This window comes from Echinops telfairi, unplaced genomic scaffold (assembly GCF_000313985.2).
Source record: "Echinops telfairi isolate 266 unplaced genomic scaffold, ASM31398v2 ScPeMD7_3;HRSCAF=10, whole genome shotgun sequence".
In the NCBI taxonomy this organism is placed as follows: Eukaryota; Metazoa; Chordata; class Mammalia; order Afrosoricida; family Tenrecidae; genus Echinops; species Echinops telfairi.
Genome location: NW_022103899.1, coordinates 14623598 through 14641596, shown reverse-complemented (window position 1 = coordinate 14641596; position 17999 = coordinate 14623598). Strand labels below are relative to the sequence as shown.

Here is a 17999-nt window from a genome sequence, read left to right as displayed (position 1 = left end):
GCTTCCCTGAAACCACCCTTTAGAGGAAACCCTAACTTATTATGTTACCATTTTCTTGGGCTGCTCCTTTCCAAAAGAAAGCTCCCAGGGTCCAGTCTGACACTAAGGACTCCATTAAATACCTAAAGATCTTCAGGATTCTCTACTGAGTATTATCTGACTGAACACAGGTTATGACCCCTACAGCCATGATTATAAAGCTCAAAAATTAGAATCCAATGTGATCTTCAAGGACACTGCTAGCATACTTGAGCAAAGACACGCATTTTTAAAATGTATGAAAAGTCACAAAAAGCAGAAGTATTTTATTATGATATTTTATTATGGGTGTCTGTACGAAAAAAAGATCAACAACCACATACAAGCTTACAAAGTTAAATGTCAGCACATTCTCCATGTTTTTGTGACAAAGGCAGCCCTGTAATTTGTTTTGTTGTTGTTGTTGCTGACTTTTGCAAAATGAAGGGAGAGGATCCTGAAGTGATATGCAAATCAATCTTTTTGACAGGAGACCTGAACAGATGTGTGCACCTTTTTTTGAGTTGAAGTCAACAATTCAAACCTTGAGTTTTAAAAGATAAAGTACATTACATAGCACCATAACATGTGTCTTTAAAGTTTTCCCAAATATTGGTAATCTTATCGAGCAATCGACAGGAAAGGGAGAAGCACCGTGAAAAGCATTTGATGCCCAAGATTAAAATCACCGCGACTTTCAAATATGTATTTAGATCCTTGCATTACCTCTAACTTTTTTTCCTACCAATATTTTAGGGAACAAGTCAACGAAATTCATAAGTTTCACCAACTTGTATAATTTTTTCTTCTTCTTCAGGACTCAGAATTCATCTGTGCTTCTGATCAGGTTGAGGTAGTTGAAACAGGGAGGTTTTTTTCTAATTTCGTGCTTGACTGGTCAAAAAGAATGGTCATGTTTTTACGGTGAGTGTAGTCATTGCTCTGCAGGTGGGCTAGGATGCAAATAATGTAACACAGTGTTATTGTAAGAGTGTTGAAGTTTATTTATTATAGCACCATTGAGACATTTTGAAATGGGAGTTGGTAAAAAAATAGAAAAAAACACACATTTGAATTGTAGTTGATGGAACAGCAAAAAAATATCATTATTTCTCAAATTATAATTTTTCCCCAAAATTTGGAAATAAATAACTGGAATTTAGTTGGTCACTTGTACTGGTTGACAAGATTAGAACAAGAGGAACACATGGCGTGTGAAACTTTTTGCTGGGTTTTCAGAGAGAGTTTAGTTATAAAAAGCAAACAGGGCCAACGTCCGCACCGAACTCTTGATCAGGGCCACCAATATCATAGGGTGCAATGTCTATAATCGGTAGTCTCATAGCCTTGCGTGTTCGATATTCGAAGACTGTCTTGCCCCATTCCCCAGTGTGTTTCTGTAAAAAGAGCAAACAATGTAAGTGATAATTTCATTACAATTGTTTAGACAGTTTCACTGACAATGCAAGTTTTTTTGTTTTTTAAATGCTGCTTTAGGGAAGTTGCCAGTTTGCCATGTCTATCTTGTAAGGTCAGCAGTTCAAATCCACCCATTTCTCCACACACAGAAGAGGAGGCCATCTGCAAAGTGAAAATGTACAGCCTTGGAAACGCTATGCAGGCTCATGATGAGTGGAATGCACTCAAGGACAGGAGCTTTGGATATCTTCCATTCAGGAATTGAAGGCTGTAGAGCCTTTCGAGATGGTAAACCATGTTTTTAATTAAAAGACTATGTGGCATATTTAATCAGCAGGGTAATCAACATAGGGTAGGCCATTTTTGAAATTTTTAAATTTGCTCATTATTACTGAGAATAGAGTCAGTTTACTAAGGAGTAAATTGTTCCCTCACAATGGCATTTCAAATATTAGATGTGTTTGTCTTATGGACATAAATAACAGATGATAGATATGAATTTAATCTCTAAAACTAAATGTTAATTAATTTGAAATTTTGATTTACTTAAAAATTTTATATCAAATTTTAGATGGAGTCCATTCAGATTATTTAAGACAATATCTATTATAAATTTAAATTGCTTTCATATCAACTGGTTCTCATTTGGAAGCATGTCCTGATAGGTGAGGGAGAGATATTCAGTCAGAAACGCTATCCGTATGATTTCAGTAGAATGCTATGTTGAGTAATCATAATCAAAGATTAAGAACCCAATAAAAATCAAAAGTATTGCTTATTCACTCATACTTATGTCTTCTACATTTTCAAAGTTCTCATGTGGAGCACACGATAGTACAGAGTAATACTTAATCCTCAGAAAAGAGCAATATTCAATAGTCTGGTCCTCAAAGACATCTACGGGTTCTACAGATGGTTTGGAGGTTTTTTGGTTTTGCTTTATTTTTTCCTCCAGACCAACACTCCTTCCTTTTAAAAAAATTCTCCCTCCTGTAAGATTTCATTGTCTCTTCATCAGAGATAACACCTGTCTACCTTCTAGCCAGGAGTCACCAAACGGTGTCTCTAAAACCATATGCAGTTCTTACCGTACATTCATATGGCTCTGAAGTAAAATTGAAAAATTTAAATGGGTATTATTAATGGGATTTCATAAGTTGGTAAAAATATATTGGTGGCTCTCTAGTAATTTTTAAATTGCTGTGAGGAACAGGATCGGCTCTTCTGTCTCAAAGTCTCTTGACCTCTACTCTAGCCTATTGTTTCCTCCGTCCTCCCTTTCCACCCAGTCTGGGTCACCATTAACATTTATTGCTTTTTCTAGGAAAAACTTTATCTTGATTTTTCTTTTACTTTTAGTGAAGTGGTCTCATGAAATATTTTTCCTGCTATGATTGACTAATTTTACTCATAATGTTGGAGGGGGTTCTTAGCCCTAGAAAACTTGGTTGGAATTTTTATTCATATTTGTTTGATTTTCTCCTAAACAGCATACATAGCTCTCACAGAATCATAAAACATTTGTGAGTCACCAATGTGGAAGCTCTATTGTTCAGTCCTTGTGATACTTAACATTCCCAACATTGGTTTTATATCGCTCATGCCAAATGCCATCTGTAGTGCCCCCCTTTTATTTCTATTTCTTTTCAAAATACTTATTGTGATGAGCATACAAATGCTGAGCTCACTATGAACTAAGTTTACATAAATGTTGCTACTTACAGTACAACCATCCTCCAGAACTGTGTAGGTGAATTTGCTATTTCCTTCAGCCTTAAATTCACCCTCATTAGACCCCATGAGCTTCAGGGCTTTCTTTACGTTCCCACTGGCATGGTCCATGTAAGCGATGCTATTCTTGCAGTGATATGTGATGTTCTGGGAGGCCCGGCTGGAGAGAAGTCGGAGGAATGAAAGCTGGACGTCCAGTATATCTTCAGGGAGTTCAGGATTGCCATAGCTGAACTGTGACAGGGAACACAGAAAACTGGTCAAACATTTTAGTTGTACCTGCATGTAGGCATTCATGAGCTATTGGCATGGCCATTGGAATATAGATTTCCCATAAACATTATACATGAAAATTTTATACAGATATATTTTAATTGCATGTATACGGTATCATATAAGAGTAGATAGGCTTTGAGAATTGAAAAAATGTTGTTTGAAAACAAAGTATAAGTCATCTAGCTCAGCTCTCAACAACAGGCAAGTTGTTAAAGTATAGACACCTATACTTTTATATATAATTATATGGCTCTTCTATTTATTAAGTTGGGTTTTTGATGAACAAGTAGTAGGAGTAAACAAAAGTAAGTCAGAATGAGGTAGTATAAATGGTATGTTGTTTCTCACCTGAAAACCACCACTCATAGACTCTCCAAACCAAATGTATTTCTTCTCAGCACCAGAATCTGTCCACCAGTTCTTACTTGGAATTTTCGAAGGACTGGCGTGTATGCATGTTTCCCCAGTTTCCATATTACAGAACACTTTGATCGCATCCAACTTGCAGCCTTGGTTAGGATCAATCCAATATTCTCCTGAATTGTCACAAAAAATGGAAAATGGGTCTTAGTTATCAAATCTGGTAATAAAATTTAGATCAGAATAACTTTGTATAGGTGCTAAGGCATTCACTAAGTTGACTGCTAATACAACTTGCATTTATATATGTGTATATTGTATTATGTCACTATACAGGAATGGCTTTAGATCAAATTGGTAAAATAAAAACACTCGCTATAATAATTAGAAAGCATAAAAATAAAAATAACATTTTGCCTTTGAACAATTAATAATATATTAAGTCAAAATATTTTGAGTGGTATATTATATTTGCTTTGAAATTTTTAAATTAAAATCAAATATGTACTTAATGTACATGAGGTGTCTAGTTCATATTTATTTCAAAAGCCTACTATACAGTTTTTATATTTAATGATGTTCCTAATTTCAACTTGTAGAACTTACGTCCAATGCTCCCTGGGAAGGCATTTTAAATTTTGAAATAATTTTACCTTTCAGATAGAATTAAGCAACTGTTTGAAAACCTCTAGATGGTTACACTATTCTACATAATGCTATACAATATTCTGAAATTTTAAAATTATTATTTTTATTTTGAAAGAAATATATTTTAGATCAAAATTTGCATTGGGCATTATGTTTAGTTTAAATTACCTGTATGTAATCCTTAGAACATTTGAGCATATAGGTTGCTTTATCAGTCCTACATCTTTGTGATGATCTTCACAGGCATACCAACTGAGTTGTGTTAACATTAGAACAAAATTACCTTGAAATTCTTCCATATTTGTAGTACTTATTAGCTATGTTATATTTTGTTTGCCTGCAAACCTGGCTTTGCCTTATGATATCAAGTAGTGTCGATTCAATGAAAATTTTAGGTATTGTATCTGCTCTAGAATATTTTCCACTCACAGTAAAAGTCCTCTCCTCCCCGGTTTATACTACAAGCAGCTCTCTGCCTCAACCTACCACTCTTCAGCTCAGGATGACAGAAGTTCAGGTCTCTGCAGTTCCGAGCCGGGTTTTTACGAGAGCCGTCTGGGCTAATGAGGTTTTCTATTTGCCCGTTCACGGATTTCAGTGAAGACATAATCTCTTCGGTGTAGACTTTGAAATCCATTGGATCATCTCCATAATAGGTGCCAAAGCCGCCAGCCTTCTCTGATCCACCAACAGAGAGGGCCGCGCTGCCACCACAGCATGGACCAGGGGCCCCAGGGGGTCCGGGAGGGCCGGGTTGTCCAGGGTGGCCTGGGGAGCCCTTGGATGAAGAGGAACATGCATCACTGAGGAGCACTTACTTTGTCTCCCCAAGAAGAAAATCTTATTATCCCAAGAAAATGAATTACAAATGTTGTGTGAAATTATTTCGTTTGAGTTTTTATGTGATCACATAGTAATCAGTTTTCAACTACTACAACTAATTACCATGAAATTAATAGTAATGTGCTGCATAAGAATTAGAGATGTTAGACCACAATTTTTATTCCAGCCCAGTGGTTCTCCACCTTCTTAATGCTGCAACCCCTTCACACAGTTCCTCATGTGGTGGTGACCCCCAACCATACAATTATTTTCGTTGCTACTTCATAACTGTTATTTTGCTACTGTGATGAATCAGATGACCCCTGGGAAAGGGTCATTGGACCCCCAAAGGGGTCACGACCCACAGGTTGAGAACTGCTGTTCTATCATGTGTTCTTTTTGCATCAAAGATGTGAACAAACAATTCATGAGCCTGGTTCTCCCTTTGCATTTTTGATCTGTTCACTTGTGTTTTAGTTGCCTCATGTGTTACTGGAGTCGCCAGTTTTTCTTTCACCTACGCCACAGGGGGAGATAGGGATGGGCTCGGGGTGATAGCCTCAGTACCTTCATAGGAATCATGGGTGTTTGAACAGTGGCACAGTGAGGTAGGACCACATTGACCTGCTAACCACCAAGACAGTGGTTCAAACCCACCCGCAGACGTAAGGTGGGGAAATGAAGCTGTCTACTCCTGTAAAGACTTAAAGTCTTGAAGCCCAAAGGAGTAGTTCTACTTTGTCCTATAAGGTCACTATGAGTTAAAATTGACACAATGGCAGTGAGTTGAGTTTGAGAGGTAAAATATACTAAATAAATGCAGAGCATCACAATTCTGATTCCAGCATTTGTGAGATCAATGTTGGTATAGTTCATTTAGTTAATTGGGAAATTACTCCTCTAATTTAATGTAATATAACTGTTAGTGCAAATAAAAAGTTTTTAAAAACTAAATATATGTTAGTGCCAACTGTTATGTTAAATTAAGTTATATATATGCATATATAAATAGCTTTTAAAAACTATATTAGTTAGTATTTACAGTTATATTTATAGATCTATTTCTGCCTATTGTCACAGTGCAATAGAGAAAGTCCCAATGTGTCAGTGGTCATTTGCTACATCAAATCAGGTGATTGTATTCTGTGGAACTCACTCTCTCAATTTTTAAAATACTGAATAGCATCTTTGCACATTTGGAAATCCTAGCAAATTAAATACACATATTTAAGGGATAGCTTACCTCTGATCCTCTTTCACCTCTGTTACCCCGAGGTCCTGGTGGTCCAATAGGACCTGGATGTCCACTTGTTCCGTCTTTGCCAGGAGCCCCACTGGGTCCCGTGGGTCCCTAGGAAAATATTGTGATGTCACAATGCTAGCATGTCTTCACACAGGGCAAACATGTGTAAAGTCTAGATGTTTCTGTTCCCTTCTCTGGGACTTACCCGGGGGCCTGCAGGTCCGGGACTACCAATTGCACCTTGATGGCCAGCAGGACCCTGGAAGGGAAGGAATGGTAAATATGAGAAACAACTTTTTTTTTAAGTTTAGGAAACTATACACTCAAGATAAGTCAATAGACATGGGAATCACAGTGGAAAATGGTTTCCTCTTTCCTACGACCCCCCCCCCCCCCAATTGGGTCTGACTGTTCTTTCACAAAAGCCCTTTCTCCATTGCTCGTCTTTTCTGGCACATGCTTTGAGAAATGGGAAACTGCTCTCCAAGCTCTGGAACACACAAATGACTACAGCACCATTTCTCTAACACATTGCTCACAATGCACACCAAACGGAAGTACCTACCGGAGATCCTGGGGCCCCTGGATTGCCAGGAAATCCTCGGTGACCTTTGATGCCATTGGAGCCACGTTCACCTGCTTCCCCTTTGTCCCCACGTGGACCCTGAGGACCCTTTAGAGGAACATTTAAACATGTGTCATACACATACGTACACATAGGAAAAGTAACATGGAATCTGTAAAAATCATGTCCACCTTTTAACGTTCTGTTGACTAGAAAGCCACATCAGTAGATACTGTACACGTGGCACAGTACTGCTTTGTAGCTGTTTGCTTTGTGACGAGTGAGGGCATGAGACACAGTAATTGTTGAAAGGCTTGTCCAAATAGATTTTAGACCCTGAGCAAGTTTCTGTATGGTCAAGTCAAGTTTAGATTCTGTTCCATACTTATGTAGTTTATCATCTCCCTTTTATGAACATGCCCGAGAATTACAGACTCCGTACCCTTTACGATGGGTTTAAAAAGCGGAAACAAATACTCACAGCGGGGCCACGGGCACCAGCAGGACCTGGAGCACCGGCTGGACCAGCAGGACCCTAGAAACAAAACAAGTTTTCACAATCACACACTCACACAGAGGTGCTCATTGATTGATGAACATTTTGTTTATAAACGGAATCTTTTGTTGTCATGCATAATAATATGTAAATTCCTTTTGGAAGTTAAAACTAGTTTCTCCTTTACAGGGGTTTCCCTGAGGTCTGAAGAGACAAACTCGCTGAAGTTCTCTTATTCAGCCTTGCCAGGACCCTTTGAATAGAAACTTGGTATGATTAAAACCGTTTCAGATTTTAGTAACTGACTCTTAAAATACTACAGCCAGAAGCTTCTGATATGTTCTTCCTTGTCACAGCTACCTAAGCCATGACAAGTATAAAAACTACACAACAAATGATAGCAGCTCTTTTGGTAAGCATAACTGACATTCTATCTAACTTTTTACTAAGAAAATAGACAAGAGAAGTGACATCTCTTAGAACTCACATTCTCTCCTCTATCACCACTCTTTCCAGCTGGACCAACGGGACCAGGTGGGCCTGGATGGCCAGGAGAACCAGGGACACCAGGAGAACCATTTTCACCACGATCACCCTGTAGGCAAATTCACAGATGGAAGATAAGTTTGATAAGCAGGATTCATTTCATTCTACAAATCTAAGGTACATGTGCTGTTATACCTTGGAACCAGGAGATCCGTCTCGACCTGGAAGACCATCTGATCCAGGGTTTCCCTGATAAAGAATGAGAAAAGGAAGTCAAACTCTTTGAAGCATGCCTTGTTGATGAAGGTGATACTGTCCTTGAGGGGATAAAAACTGATCCTTGAGAGTGACTATTCTTAGCTAGTACAGAGACAAAGGTCAAAGCATCTAACTCTACATGCTGTATAAACGTGAGACATGGCAGAAATAGAAGAAGAGAGCATGAATAAGAAAACAAGGCCTGACCTGGAGGGGCTCCGTGGTGGGCATGGGGGATAAGTAACAAAAATGTAAAACAGTGATCTATGTGCACGACAGGAATCTATCATTGATGTTTGGGATGGGGGAATCAATATTCAGAATATTCTCACACAAATGTCATAAATTGGGACTCTTGATGACAATTTGTTTCCTTAATTAGCTAGTGATCATGTTATTTTCTGCTAATGGTCACTCATTCAGTAAATAGTTCTGACTATAAAAGTAAAGACTCTTCTGAGGTGTGATTGAAAGAATATCTGTTAATAGCAAAGAAAGGATAATTTTGGCATGTGGCAATATCCACCATCTTAGAAATCAATATCCTAGTTAACCTTTGCTTCAGTTACTGACAGAATTCTATTAATCGGGGTGGACAATTCTTGACAATTGGGACTTACATCTCTTCCAGGTTCACCCGATGTACCAGCCAGTCCAGGAAGGCCCTGGGGGCCAGGCGGACCACGCTCTCCGTTTTGACCACTAGGCCCTGGTTTCCCATTTTCACCCTGTGCATGAGAAAGGAATAAGGTATATTTTGTTTTAATTTAAGAATGGAATATATATGTTATTATCAGATAGCTTTAGTTCCTGAGGGGGGTGGGGATCTTGTTTTCTTCAACTTGCAATGAATTTGTTCCTAAAACTTTTTCCGTTACTGGAGGCACGCCTTTGAGAAGAAACTTCTTGTATTTTCCACTTGTCCAGTGATTTTAAACACCAAAAATTTGGGTAATTACATTGACTATCATATGTAAAATACAGTCTAATATGAGATGTATATGTCGACATTTATAATCAGAGAAATAAGAAATGCAACCATGACGCGCTTTCACTGTGCTATAGGCTTATGGTGTCTCAGGATTAGGTTTCCTGGAACAAGAACACCCATTTATTAAGCATGTTCATATGAATTGAATAGTTTAGAATGGTAAATTTTATTCATTAAAATATCTGATATTTTGTTGAAACAAAGTGTCAAAGTGACAGCCCTAGTAGAAATGGAATTTTGTTACCTCACTTGTCAAGTGGATATTGAAGATGCTAATCACTGTTATTTAGTAACAACCAGGAAAGAAAATCAAGGACGCAAAATGACCTGAGTTGATGGGTAAGTGGATTCCATTAGAGACACTTATAGTTCAATAAGTTACAATAATTTTTCTCCTTTGACACAGGCAGTTAACAAACTGGAGAATGCTCACAATTTACCTAATGGTGGTTTTTGAGATAGCAAGATGTTTTTTCTATAATATATTTATTTATGTTCTTTTCAAGACTAAGATGAACATGGTTTTCATGTTCAGAGAAAACGAAACTATTGATGAAAAAGGTCACCCTTTGTATAATTTGTATATACAACAGGATAACTTGTTCGTTGTTAAATGATCTCTGAAGGCACTAAAGGGCTCAAGAACCCAGTGGAAATGGCTGTACTCACCTTGATACCTTGTGGGCCAGGACTTCCCCTACCACCTGGCATGCCTGGTGGCCCTGCAAGACCCCGTGCTCCGGCAATCCCTGTAAGTCCACTTGGACCTGGCGTTCCCTAGAGTGACAGATAATAATGTCTTGGTTCTTCTTTACATGACTGTATTTTTCTCTATAGAAATTGTAGCATAAATGTCATCAATCAATAGAGTAATAAAACTGCTCACCGGAGGACCTGTGTTGCCAGGTTGTCCTTTCTCACCTGGTGGGCCAGCATCACCTTTTGGTCCAGATATTCCGGGATTACCAGGAGAACCATTGCTACCAGGGGGACCTGGGGGGCCATCCTTGCCTGGAGCACCACTGTTGCCAGGAGGACCTGGATTACCCTACAAATAATAGATTGACATTTTAGTTATTTTCTTAAGAGAAATGGAACTTTTTCTTTTCTTTTTTTACCTACTTTCAAATAATTTTTAAGGACTTTATTGAAGAGATAGTTATCAATGTGCAACTTTCTCATGCTATCCACAGAGGAATACCATTTCTGAACTATATTATCCAAAGTGAAATGGCACTTACACTATTACCAGCAGGCCCGGGAGGACCACGAGCACCAGGGAAGCCCGCAGCACCCTGAAAAATGAAAACACTTCTTTGAATTTCAAAAGTTAACTTGTTCAAATTCTCCACTAGTCATTAAAAAAAAGCCAAACTATCCACTCAGTCAAATATACGATATATGGTAGGATCTGATTCTACCTCCCAAACTCCAAACCCTAACTCAGTGCCGAGCCGATGCCAGCGCATAGAGATCCTATAAGACAGGTGGAACTGCCCCCTTCAGTTTTTGAAACTGTAACTATTTTCAGGACTATAAAGCCCTGTCTTTCTTCCGGTGGTTTCAAACTACTGATCTTGCCACTACGACGCCACCAGGGATCCTGTGATTCCTCTTTGGGGTAGGTTGTGTTTTTACCGCCCCTTTAGAATTTATATATATCTCATATATCAGAGAGTACTTGGAATTTTATATGGTTTTTAGGCCTTTAAATGCATTTAAAAGAGTTTTACACAGAGGTTTATCAGGAATTGTCAATAATAGTTTAAGAGAATCAATACTTACAGGACCACCAGGACTACCACGTTCCCCTTTGCTACCTTGAGGGCCAGGTGGACCCTATATGGGATATAAGGGGACATTTTTTTCTGTAATTATCACAAGACTTGTTAAAAATCATTTTATTGGGGGCTCATACATCTCTATCACAATCCATACACACATCAATTGTGTAAAGCACATTTGTACATTCGTTGCCCTCATCCTTCTCAAAACATTTGCTCTCCACTTAAGCCCCCAGCATCAGGTCCTCATTTTTCCCCGCTCCCTCCCCGCTTCCCCCTCCCTCATGAAACATTGATAATTTATAAATCATTATTTTGTCTTATCTTACACTGTCCACAAAAATTTTTGAACCATCTTTAAGCCTTTGACAAATTAATTTCAAGGATTTGCTAAAATAACGGGAATAAGTTTATGTCTAGTCAACTAGGATGAAGACAGAAACCCAGACATGTTCTTATGAAGATGGCTTCTGGCAAGTACAATTAGGATGATCACGTCACCGGTGAACGTAAGTGCTTCCCCTTTGAGGGACGACAGACAGACGGTACTTACGGCAGGCCCGGAACCTCCAGGGGGTCCTGCGAGTCCAGGGGGGCCTCCTTCTCCTTTTTCACCAGGAGCACCTCTTTCTCCCTTAGAACCAGGCTCGCCGTTCTGCCCCTGCACGCGGAAAGAGCAAGAGCCTGTAAGCTGACGCCCGGCTTGCTCTTTTTCTGCACAATACAGAACGTTTGTTTCCTATGCACAGACAGTGAAGCCACATGGGAAAGGCAGACTCTGAAGACATGGGGAGATAGAGGTCACCAAAATATTCCCACGATAAAGGGGGATTAATAAGACGGTTTCTGCAGCGTTTGTATATTTGAAACAAACAAAAGCAAATGAGGTGGAGAAGCAGTTCATTCGGACTGAAGGTGACCTCCATGAGGGCCAGTACTGTGCTCGCTGGGGTTGGTACGGACAGCTTTCTTTAAGAACATGACTTGGAGCACATTTTAATTAAGCTATCATTTTATAACTACAGAACCTCACGGTGCTGTCTCAGACTCATTACCTAGGCAGAAAAACAGGGCAGGCATTTTAACCCTCATTTTGTAAAGAGGGAGAATCAAGGTAAAGAAATAAAATAATTCCACAGGGAATGAGTGGCTAGACTCAGGGAGAGTCTAGAATACATCTCTCTCTCTGGCAAGATGATCATTCTGGGCTGCGCAGCATACTTACAGGAGCACCAGGGAAGCCAGCAGGTCCTGGAGGCCCATGTTCACCTCTCTCACCCTACAGGGAACATATTCTGTTAAGTCACAGCATGTACACATTTATCATAGTACCCTTTTCTTCAGTTAGTGCATGTGCAAAGCTAACTCTTGGGGATGATCGTTTGACTTAATAACATGTTTCCGTCTGACCACAAAATCTGGAGTAAAAAACACCAAAACAATTTAGTCTGTCTGCCTCTCACTATGATCTCAATGACAAGAAAAGTAGAGTGAGCATTGTAAAGGGTTAAGACACTTAATGACATGTCACTACTAAATATGCCAGTATTTTTCAAATCTTGAAAACGAGCTCATTGAGAAATAATTGATTCATTAAAACAATATTAACTATATGTCTGACGTAAGTCTCAAGACCCTAAAGATAGAGAGAGATTTAAATCTAGAAGACACCACAGGCATAGATCCTAGGCGTTAAAGAAAGAGTTACTTGCAGATGCATGTTGTTTATGCAAATTTTATTTTTCAAGACTTCTATAGGAAAGTCTGACTTAAACTACTCTTTAGTGAATATTATATAAAAGAAATATAACCTTTCCTTGCATGTCATAAGGTTCCTAAAGACAGTACCTCCAACGGAGGATTAGGGCTCTGGAGTAAGAAATGCTAAAGAGAGAACCCAGAGTACTGTAGTTGCTGCTAGAAGAGGAGTAAGCATAGGTTGAAACTGTCTTTGCACTTACAGGGCCACCGCGAGGGCCGGTTGGACCTGGAAGTCCAGGGGCACCACCTTCACCCTGAAAAGAGAGCAAGAGAATAACTGATGTAGCCACTGTCTGGCATCCAGAAGCATCATATTTTATTTTCATTTCTGTATAATGGCAAGCATCACCTTATCTCCATTCTGCCCGGGGGGACCAGGGGGGCCAATGGGACCAACTGGGCCCTGAAAAAAAAAAGAAAAATATTTTTAATTTTTGAAGACAAAGTATCATTTTTCATATTAATCAAGTCTATAAAGGGTTACTTTTCATCCACTTAATTTCAAATATGATTTATTTCTTAGCTTGGGTGACATACTCTTTACTTGTACTATAAATACTACAGAATATAGGATTCCAGGAGAATGCTCCTAAAAGACAATAGGACTCAGCGGCAATCTACTGATCCATTCGTTTTTCTCTCTATTACAGAAGATGTAATATAAGACATGATAAGAAAATTAAAGTGCTTTGTTCTACTCCTGGATGATCAAAAAATATTTTGATGATCCAATAAAATCATCGTTAAATGAAGATTTTTCAATATTAATTTTTACTTAGCATTCATAAATAAAGTATTAGGTATCTTTTTGTTTTTATCACTGGTCTAAATTGTCAGGAGCATTTATGAATTTCTCTAGGGCAACTGTAGTCAGAATAGTAGGTATGAAATGGCTTACTCATCACATTTGTCTATTATAATAATATCCAGAAGACATTTGATAAGGAGAATAGAATTTATTGAAATGTGGCTTTGTTTTACTTTTATCTCTTATTTTGAAATAGCTATAGACTTACATTACACTTTAAATAAATGGCAACAGAAGACCCATGATGGCTGTCTTCTATAACCACCCAAATGAAGAACTAGGCCTTATTATAATCCTAGCATTTACTCATATTTTGTGAGTTATACATATATTTGTGTGTGTGCATGTAGCTCTATATAATTTTATCAGTTGAGTAGCATTATAAAACCACCACTACACTCAAGATATACAACTATACAATCACCAAAAAACTCTCTTGTAGTGTAAGTTTATAGACAAAACACTCTCTAATTCTCTCATCTTAAAACTTAAAAATCACTAGTGTGTTCTACATTTATAAAATGATATGTTTCATAAATAGTACATGAATGGAATCATGCATTATATATAGTTTTGAGACTGGTCATCTCTCACCTCTAGGTTCACACAATTGGTGCACGCATAGATAGTCCACTGACTTGTATGACTAAGTAGTAGTCGCTGGTATAGATGAACCACAAGATTACTGTACCTATGAAAATAGGTCTCTTAATGAGCAGAATCGACCTTCTTGGATCCCGAGACTCCTCATGGCTTGGTCCTTTATCTTGTTTTGATAATTTTCCAGAGTCAGTTCTGACTCCTAGTGGCCCTCGATCAGGTTTCTGAGGCTGTAAATCTTTGTGGGAGCAGAGAGCCTCGTCTTTCTTCCAAGAAGTGAGTAGTGGATTTAAGCCTCTAACCTTGTGGTTCACAATCCACTCTTGGGTCACTATAGAATTACCAGGCTGGGAGAGATATAAACCCTGCACTTTGGTCATCAAGACATATGGTCTTCTTAATGCCCAGGGGTTGTAAACTGTGATATAATTTACCAGAAAGAATTTAAATGAGAACAGAAACAGTTGAAGATAAGACCTGTTTATCACCAGTGCAGATGTGCAAAAACTCACCCTTGGACCATCTTTTCCTGGAGCGCCATCGATACCCGAGCTGCCTGTTTCACCCTGTAAAAGGCAATCCAGTGTAATAAGATATATGAGAGGAGTTTGACTCACGGTGAATCCACGTGACAAAATAGAACTACTCCCTAGAAGAGGTTTTTCCCTAAGGCGTGATCTATAAGGGAGCACAGCACTGGTCTTTTATCCCATGTAAATCAATGGCCTTGAAATGCCCAGCATTTGCTTAGCAGTCCAGAAAATTGCCATCGCTCTAAGATTATAACCCTGTACATTTAACACCTGCCCATAGTAACAACCTTTAAGACTTACTGTGATGTCTATTACACAGTCTGATAATCACTCTGAATAAATCTGATGACTTCCTATTAGGATTGCTTTTTTTTAAACCTATAAAGACTGTTATACAATAAGGAGAAATCAAGTCAGCACCTTGTCACCCTTTGGGCCTGCACCTCCAGGGCCTCCTCTCTCGCCAGGCATCCCTTGAAGCCCAGGAGAACCAGCAGGACCGGGTGGCCCAGCAGGACCGGCAGGACCCTAAAATGAAAGGAGAAATATTCATTCACAAGAAAGAAATGGCACGTCTTTTCTAACATTTCGATACATTGCATTTTGCGGAGTTACCTTTCCTCCTTCAGGACCGGGGGGGCCAGCTCCACCTCTAACTCCTGGGGTCCCTGGTTGTCCAGGAGCTCCACGTTCCCCAGGGGCACCAGAATCACCCTGTCATAGGAAAACGTAAAATCTGAATTAGAAAAAGTATGGCCCTGAAAATAAATGATGCAAAACCATTGTTCCTTAATCTCTGTCCTTTTGAAGAGGGTAACTATATTCTCAATGTTTATTTTTAAACAGCTTGGAAATATGTACAGTTATTAAAATATTTTAACCATGTTTTGGAAACTAGCAACTCAAAAGAATGAACCCAATTAAGTAACTGTTCATTCATATTTGGTCTGCCTGCACATGTCTGAACTACCTTTGAACTATTTAGTATTATCCTATTCACAAGAGTAAAGCTTTTTCTCTCCAACCAGTTTTATTTGATAGAATTAGTACACTGACATGAGTTTTCCTTCGATAATTTCAGGACCACAGTCGCTCCTATGGTGTTCATTCACATCACGGAACTGGCCTTTCTAGGGGACGCAAATGCAATGAACTGCCTTCGTCTCGGGATCCCTAAGGCCAATCACCAAACACTGCACTATGTTGCTTTTCTAAAGTGAATGTTAGTTTGTGGCAGTAAGTTTATATCACTAATAAAGTTCTCTGTTCTGCTCTGAGGAGACGAGAGAATAGATGAGAGGACATTTACCTTGCCTCCTGGTGTTCCAGGTGCACCTACATCACCCTTTGGACCCTAAAAGATGGATGTTATTCATGATATGAAAATATGAGCAAAATTCATATTTGATTCATGTGCATATTACACAACTAGTAAAATGTTGAAACTATATCGTTTTCTCAATGCATTTTATTTTGTGGTAAAATTGAAACTCTATATGATAGTTACCATTTAAATATATTTCCATTATTTTGGAAGTGGGTATTTCAACCCTGCATGATAAAACTCTGATACCATGGCAAGAGAAAATGCAAACATTAACACTTCATAAATGATTGCTACTCATTTTCCTTATTGCCGAGTTTTGAAAAATGGCAGGCCACTTACGGCTTCACCAGGTTTTCCGTTTTCTCCAGGAGGACCTCCAGGACCAGGCAAGCCCTACAAAGAATCACAGGGGCACCGTGTCATCATGGCAAGCATTGCTTCTTCAAGGTAAACATGTGTCTACAACTTATTTAGAAATTGGTGCAGACGGCCTCTGTAGAGGTAGAATATTTATGCTAATCCAAACCAAAGTCAAAAATACAATAAGCATCTCTCACAAACGTTTCACATATTATTCTGTTCTTTCTATTGCTGCATAAAAAAGTGGAATTAATGCATGTGAAATGATGGATTTAGAACTGGAAGTTTATATCATAATGTTGGATTGTGTGAGTTTCACTAGTACTCTAGAAAAATAACAGCAATACAACAATTCTGAAATGAACATGGAATAAATATTGCCTGCCATTTACATTCAAGGTAAAAGGCAAATTTAAAAATCAAGCTTAAACAAAGTGGCAATACATGAGTGGAACAGCACATTTGAACACTTCATTAAGTCAACAAATAAAGAAATCAAAAGGAACGATTTAATTGCTTGATAAACGCAAGGTCCCTGATTCATATGCAAATAGTAAGTTCTTACCTGTAGTCCAGGTGGGCCCGGGGATCCTGCTTCTCCCTTGTCGCCAGATGCTCCCTATGTAAAGAAAATATAAGGAGATGACCCACTATGAAATACTCTTTCATGTCCAGTCTATGCAGCCTTCCGTGCAGCATAAAATTCATTGCTGATTTTAAAAGTAATGGCATGAAGAAGGGGGCCACATGGGCTGGGATCGAGGTGCAAGACAGGCACGGACGAGGTAAACATCAGTGGGAGCATTTCATGAGTTACCTAAATAGGCGTGTTTCAAAACTGCTTTGGGGAATGATAATGAAATAGTGTCTGAAACAATGTAATTCTTGAAGTCTGCCCTTCCCCCTGACGACAACTCATGTTCACTCATGATCTACACTTGATCTTAGACAAAAAGCTGGGAAGCGATTCACCCACGATCTATATAAATAAACGTACGGTAGGTCCTGGGGGCCCCTGAGGTCCAGTTTCGCCATTCTTTCCTGCAGGGCCCTAAAGGAAAACAATAGTTAGAGAAACAGAAATCATAAAGATAAGAGAGAGAATTATATACTTAAAGATTAGTGCATCTATTAGAAGGCGAGACACACATTGATGAGAGTCAGGTACCTGAGGTCCAGGTCCTCCAGGGCCACCCCGTTCACCATTCTTGCCAGGAGCACCCTGCAGAAATGTCCCATAGTTAATAAGTTCCAAGGGTAAATCACTAATACTGCTTTGGACTGCTTGCTTCACACTCACAATCCACAACCAAAGACTATCTCCTAGAGCCTGTTCTTATCGCAAGTTGCCATCAATTTGATTTCAACGACTGGCCGTTTTGAGAGCTAGGTCTCTGTAAATGTTGAAGAGCTGGGAGAAAAAATATTTTAGCCCTCTTCTCACATGCATTTGGATTTTCATATATTTTTCCTGCTCCTTGAGTGAAGATCAAATTTGGGGCATATCTACATT

At 38.9% G+C, this 17999-nt stretch overlaps 1 protein-coding gene across 2 annotated transcripts in view; it reads right to left on the bottom strand.

Moving 5' to 3' along the window:
- Positions 1–301: 301 nt before the first annotated feature.
- The window catches only part of COL3A1 (collagen type III alpha 1 chain), a 41350-nt gene continuing 23652 nt past the window's right edge, over positions 302–17999 (bottom strand). For both annotated transcript variants that reach the window (XM_004701484.2, XM_045294703.1), the window contains exons 25-51: positions 17655–17708; positions 17484–17537; positions 17052–17105; positions 16466–16519; positions 16109–16153; positions 15415–15513; positions 15220–15327; positions 14779–14832; positions 13208–13261; positions 13059–13112; positions 12323–12376; positions 11651–11758; positions 11099–11152; positions 10555–10608; positions 10200–10361; positions 9983–10090; positions 8943–9050; positions 8260–8313; positions 8066–8173; positions 7564–7617; positions 7083–7190; positions 6723–6776; positions 6518–6625; positions 4939–5230; positions 3793–3980; positions 3160–3402; positions 302–1415 (exon numbers count right to left, since the gene is read on the bottom strand). In XM_004701484.2, coding sequence (XP_004701541.1) covers positions 1269–1415; positions 3160–3402; positions 3793–3980; positions 4939–5230; positions 6518–6625; positions 6723–6776; positions 7083–7190; positions 7564–7617; positions 8066–8173; positions 8260–8313; positions 8943–9050; positions 9983–10090; positions 10200–10361; positions 10555–10608; positions 11099–11152; positions 11651–11758; positions 12323–12376; positions 13059–13112; positions 13208–13261; positions 14779–14832; positions 15220–15327; positions 15415–15513; positions 16109–16153; positions 16466–16519; positions 17052–17105; positions 17484–17537; positions 17655–17708 — 2634 coding nt within the window. In that variant the 3' untranslated portion in view covers positions 302–1268. The remainder of the gene's footprint in view (positions 1416–3159; positions 3403–3792; positions 3981–4938; positions 5231–6517; positions 6626–6722; positions 6777–7082; positions 7191–7563; positions 7618–8065; positions 8174–8259; positions 8314–8942; positions 9051–9982; positions 10091–10199; positions 10362–10554; positions 10609–11098; positions 11153–11650; positions 11759–12322; positions 12377–13058; positions 13113–13207; positions 13262–14778; positions 14833–15219; positions 15328–15414; positions 15514–16108; positions 16154–16465; positions 16520–17051; positions 17106–17483; positions 17538–17654; positions 17709–17999) is intronic.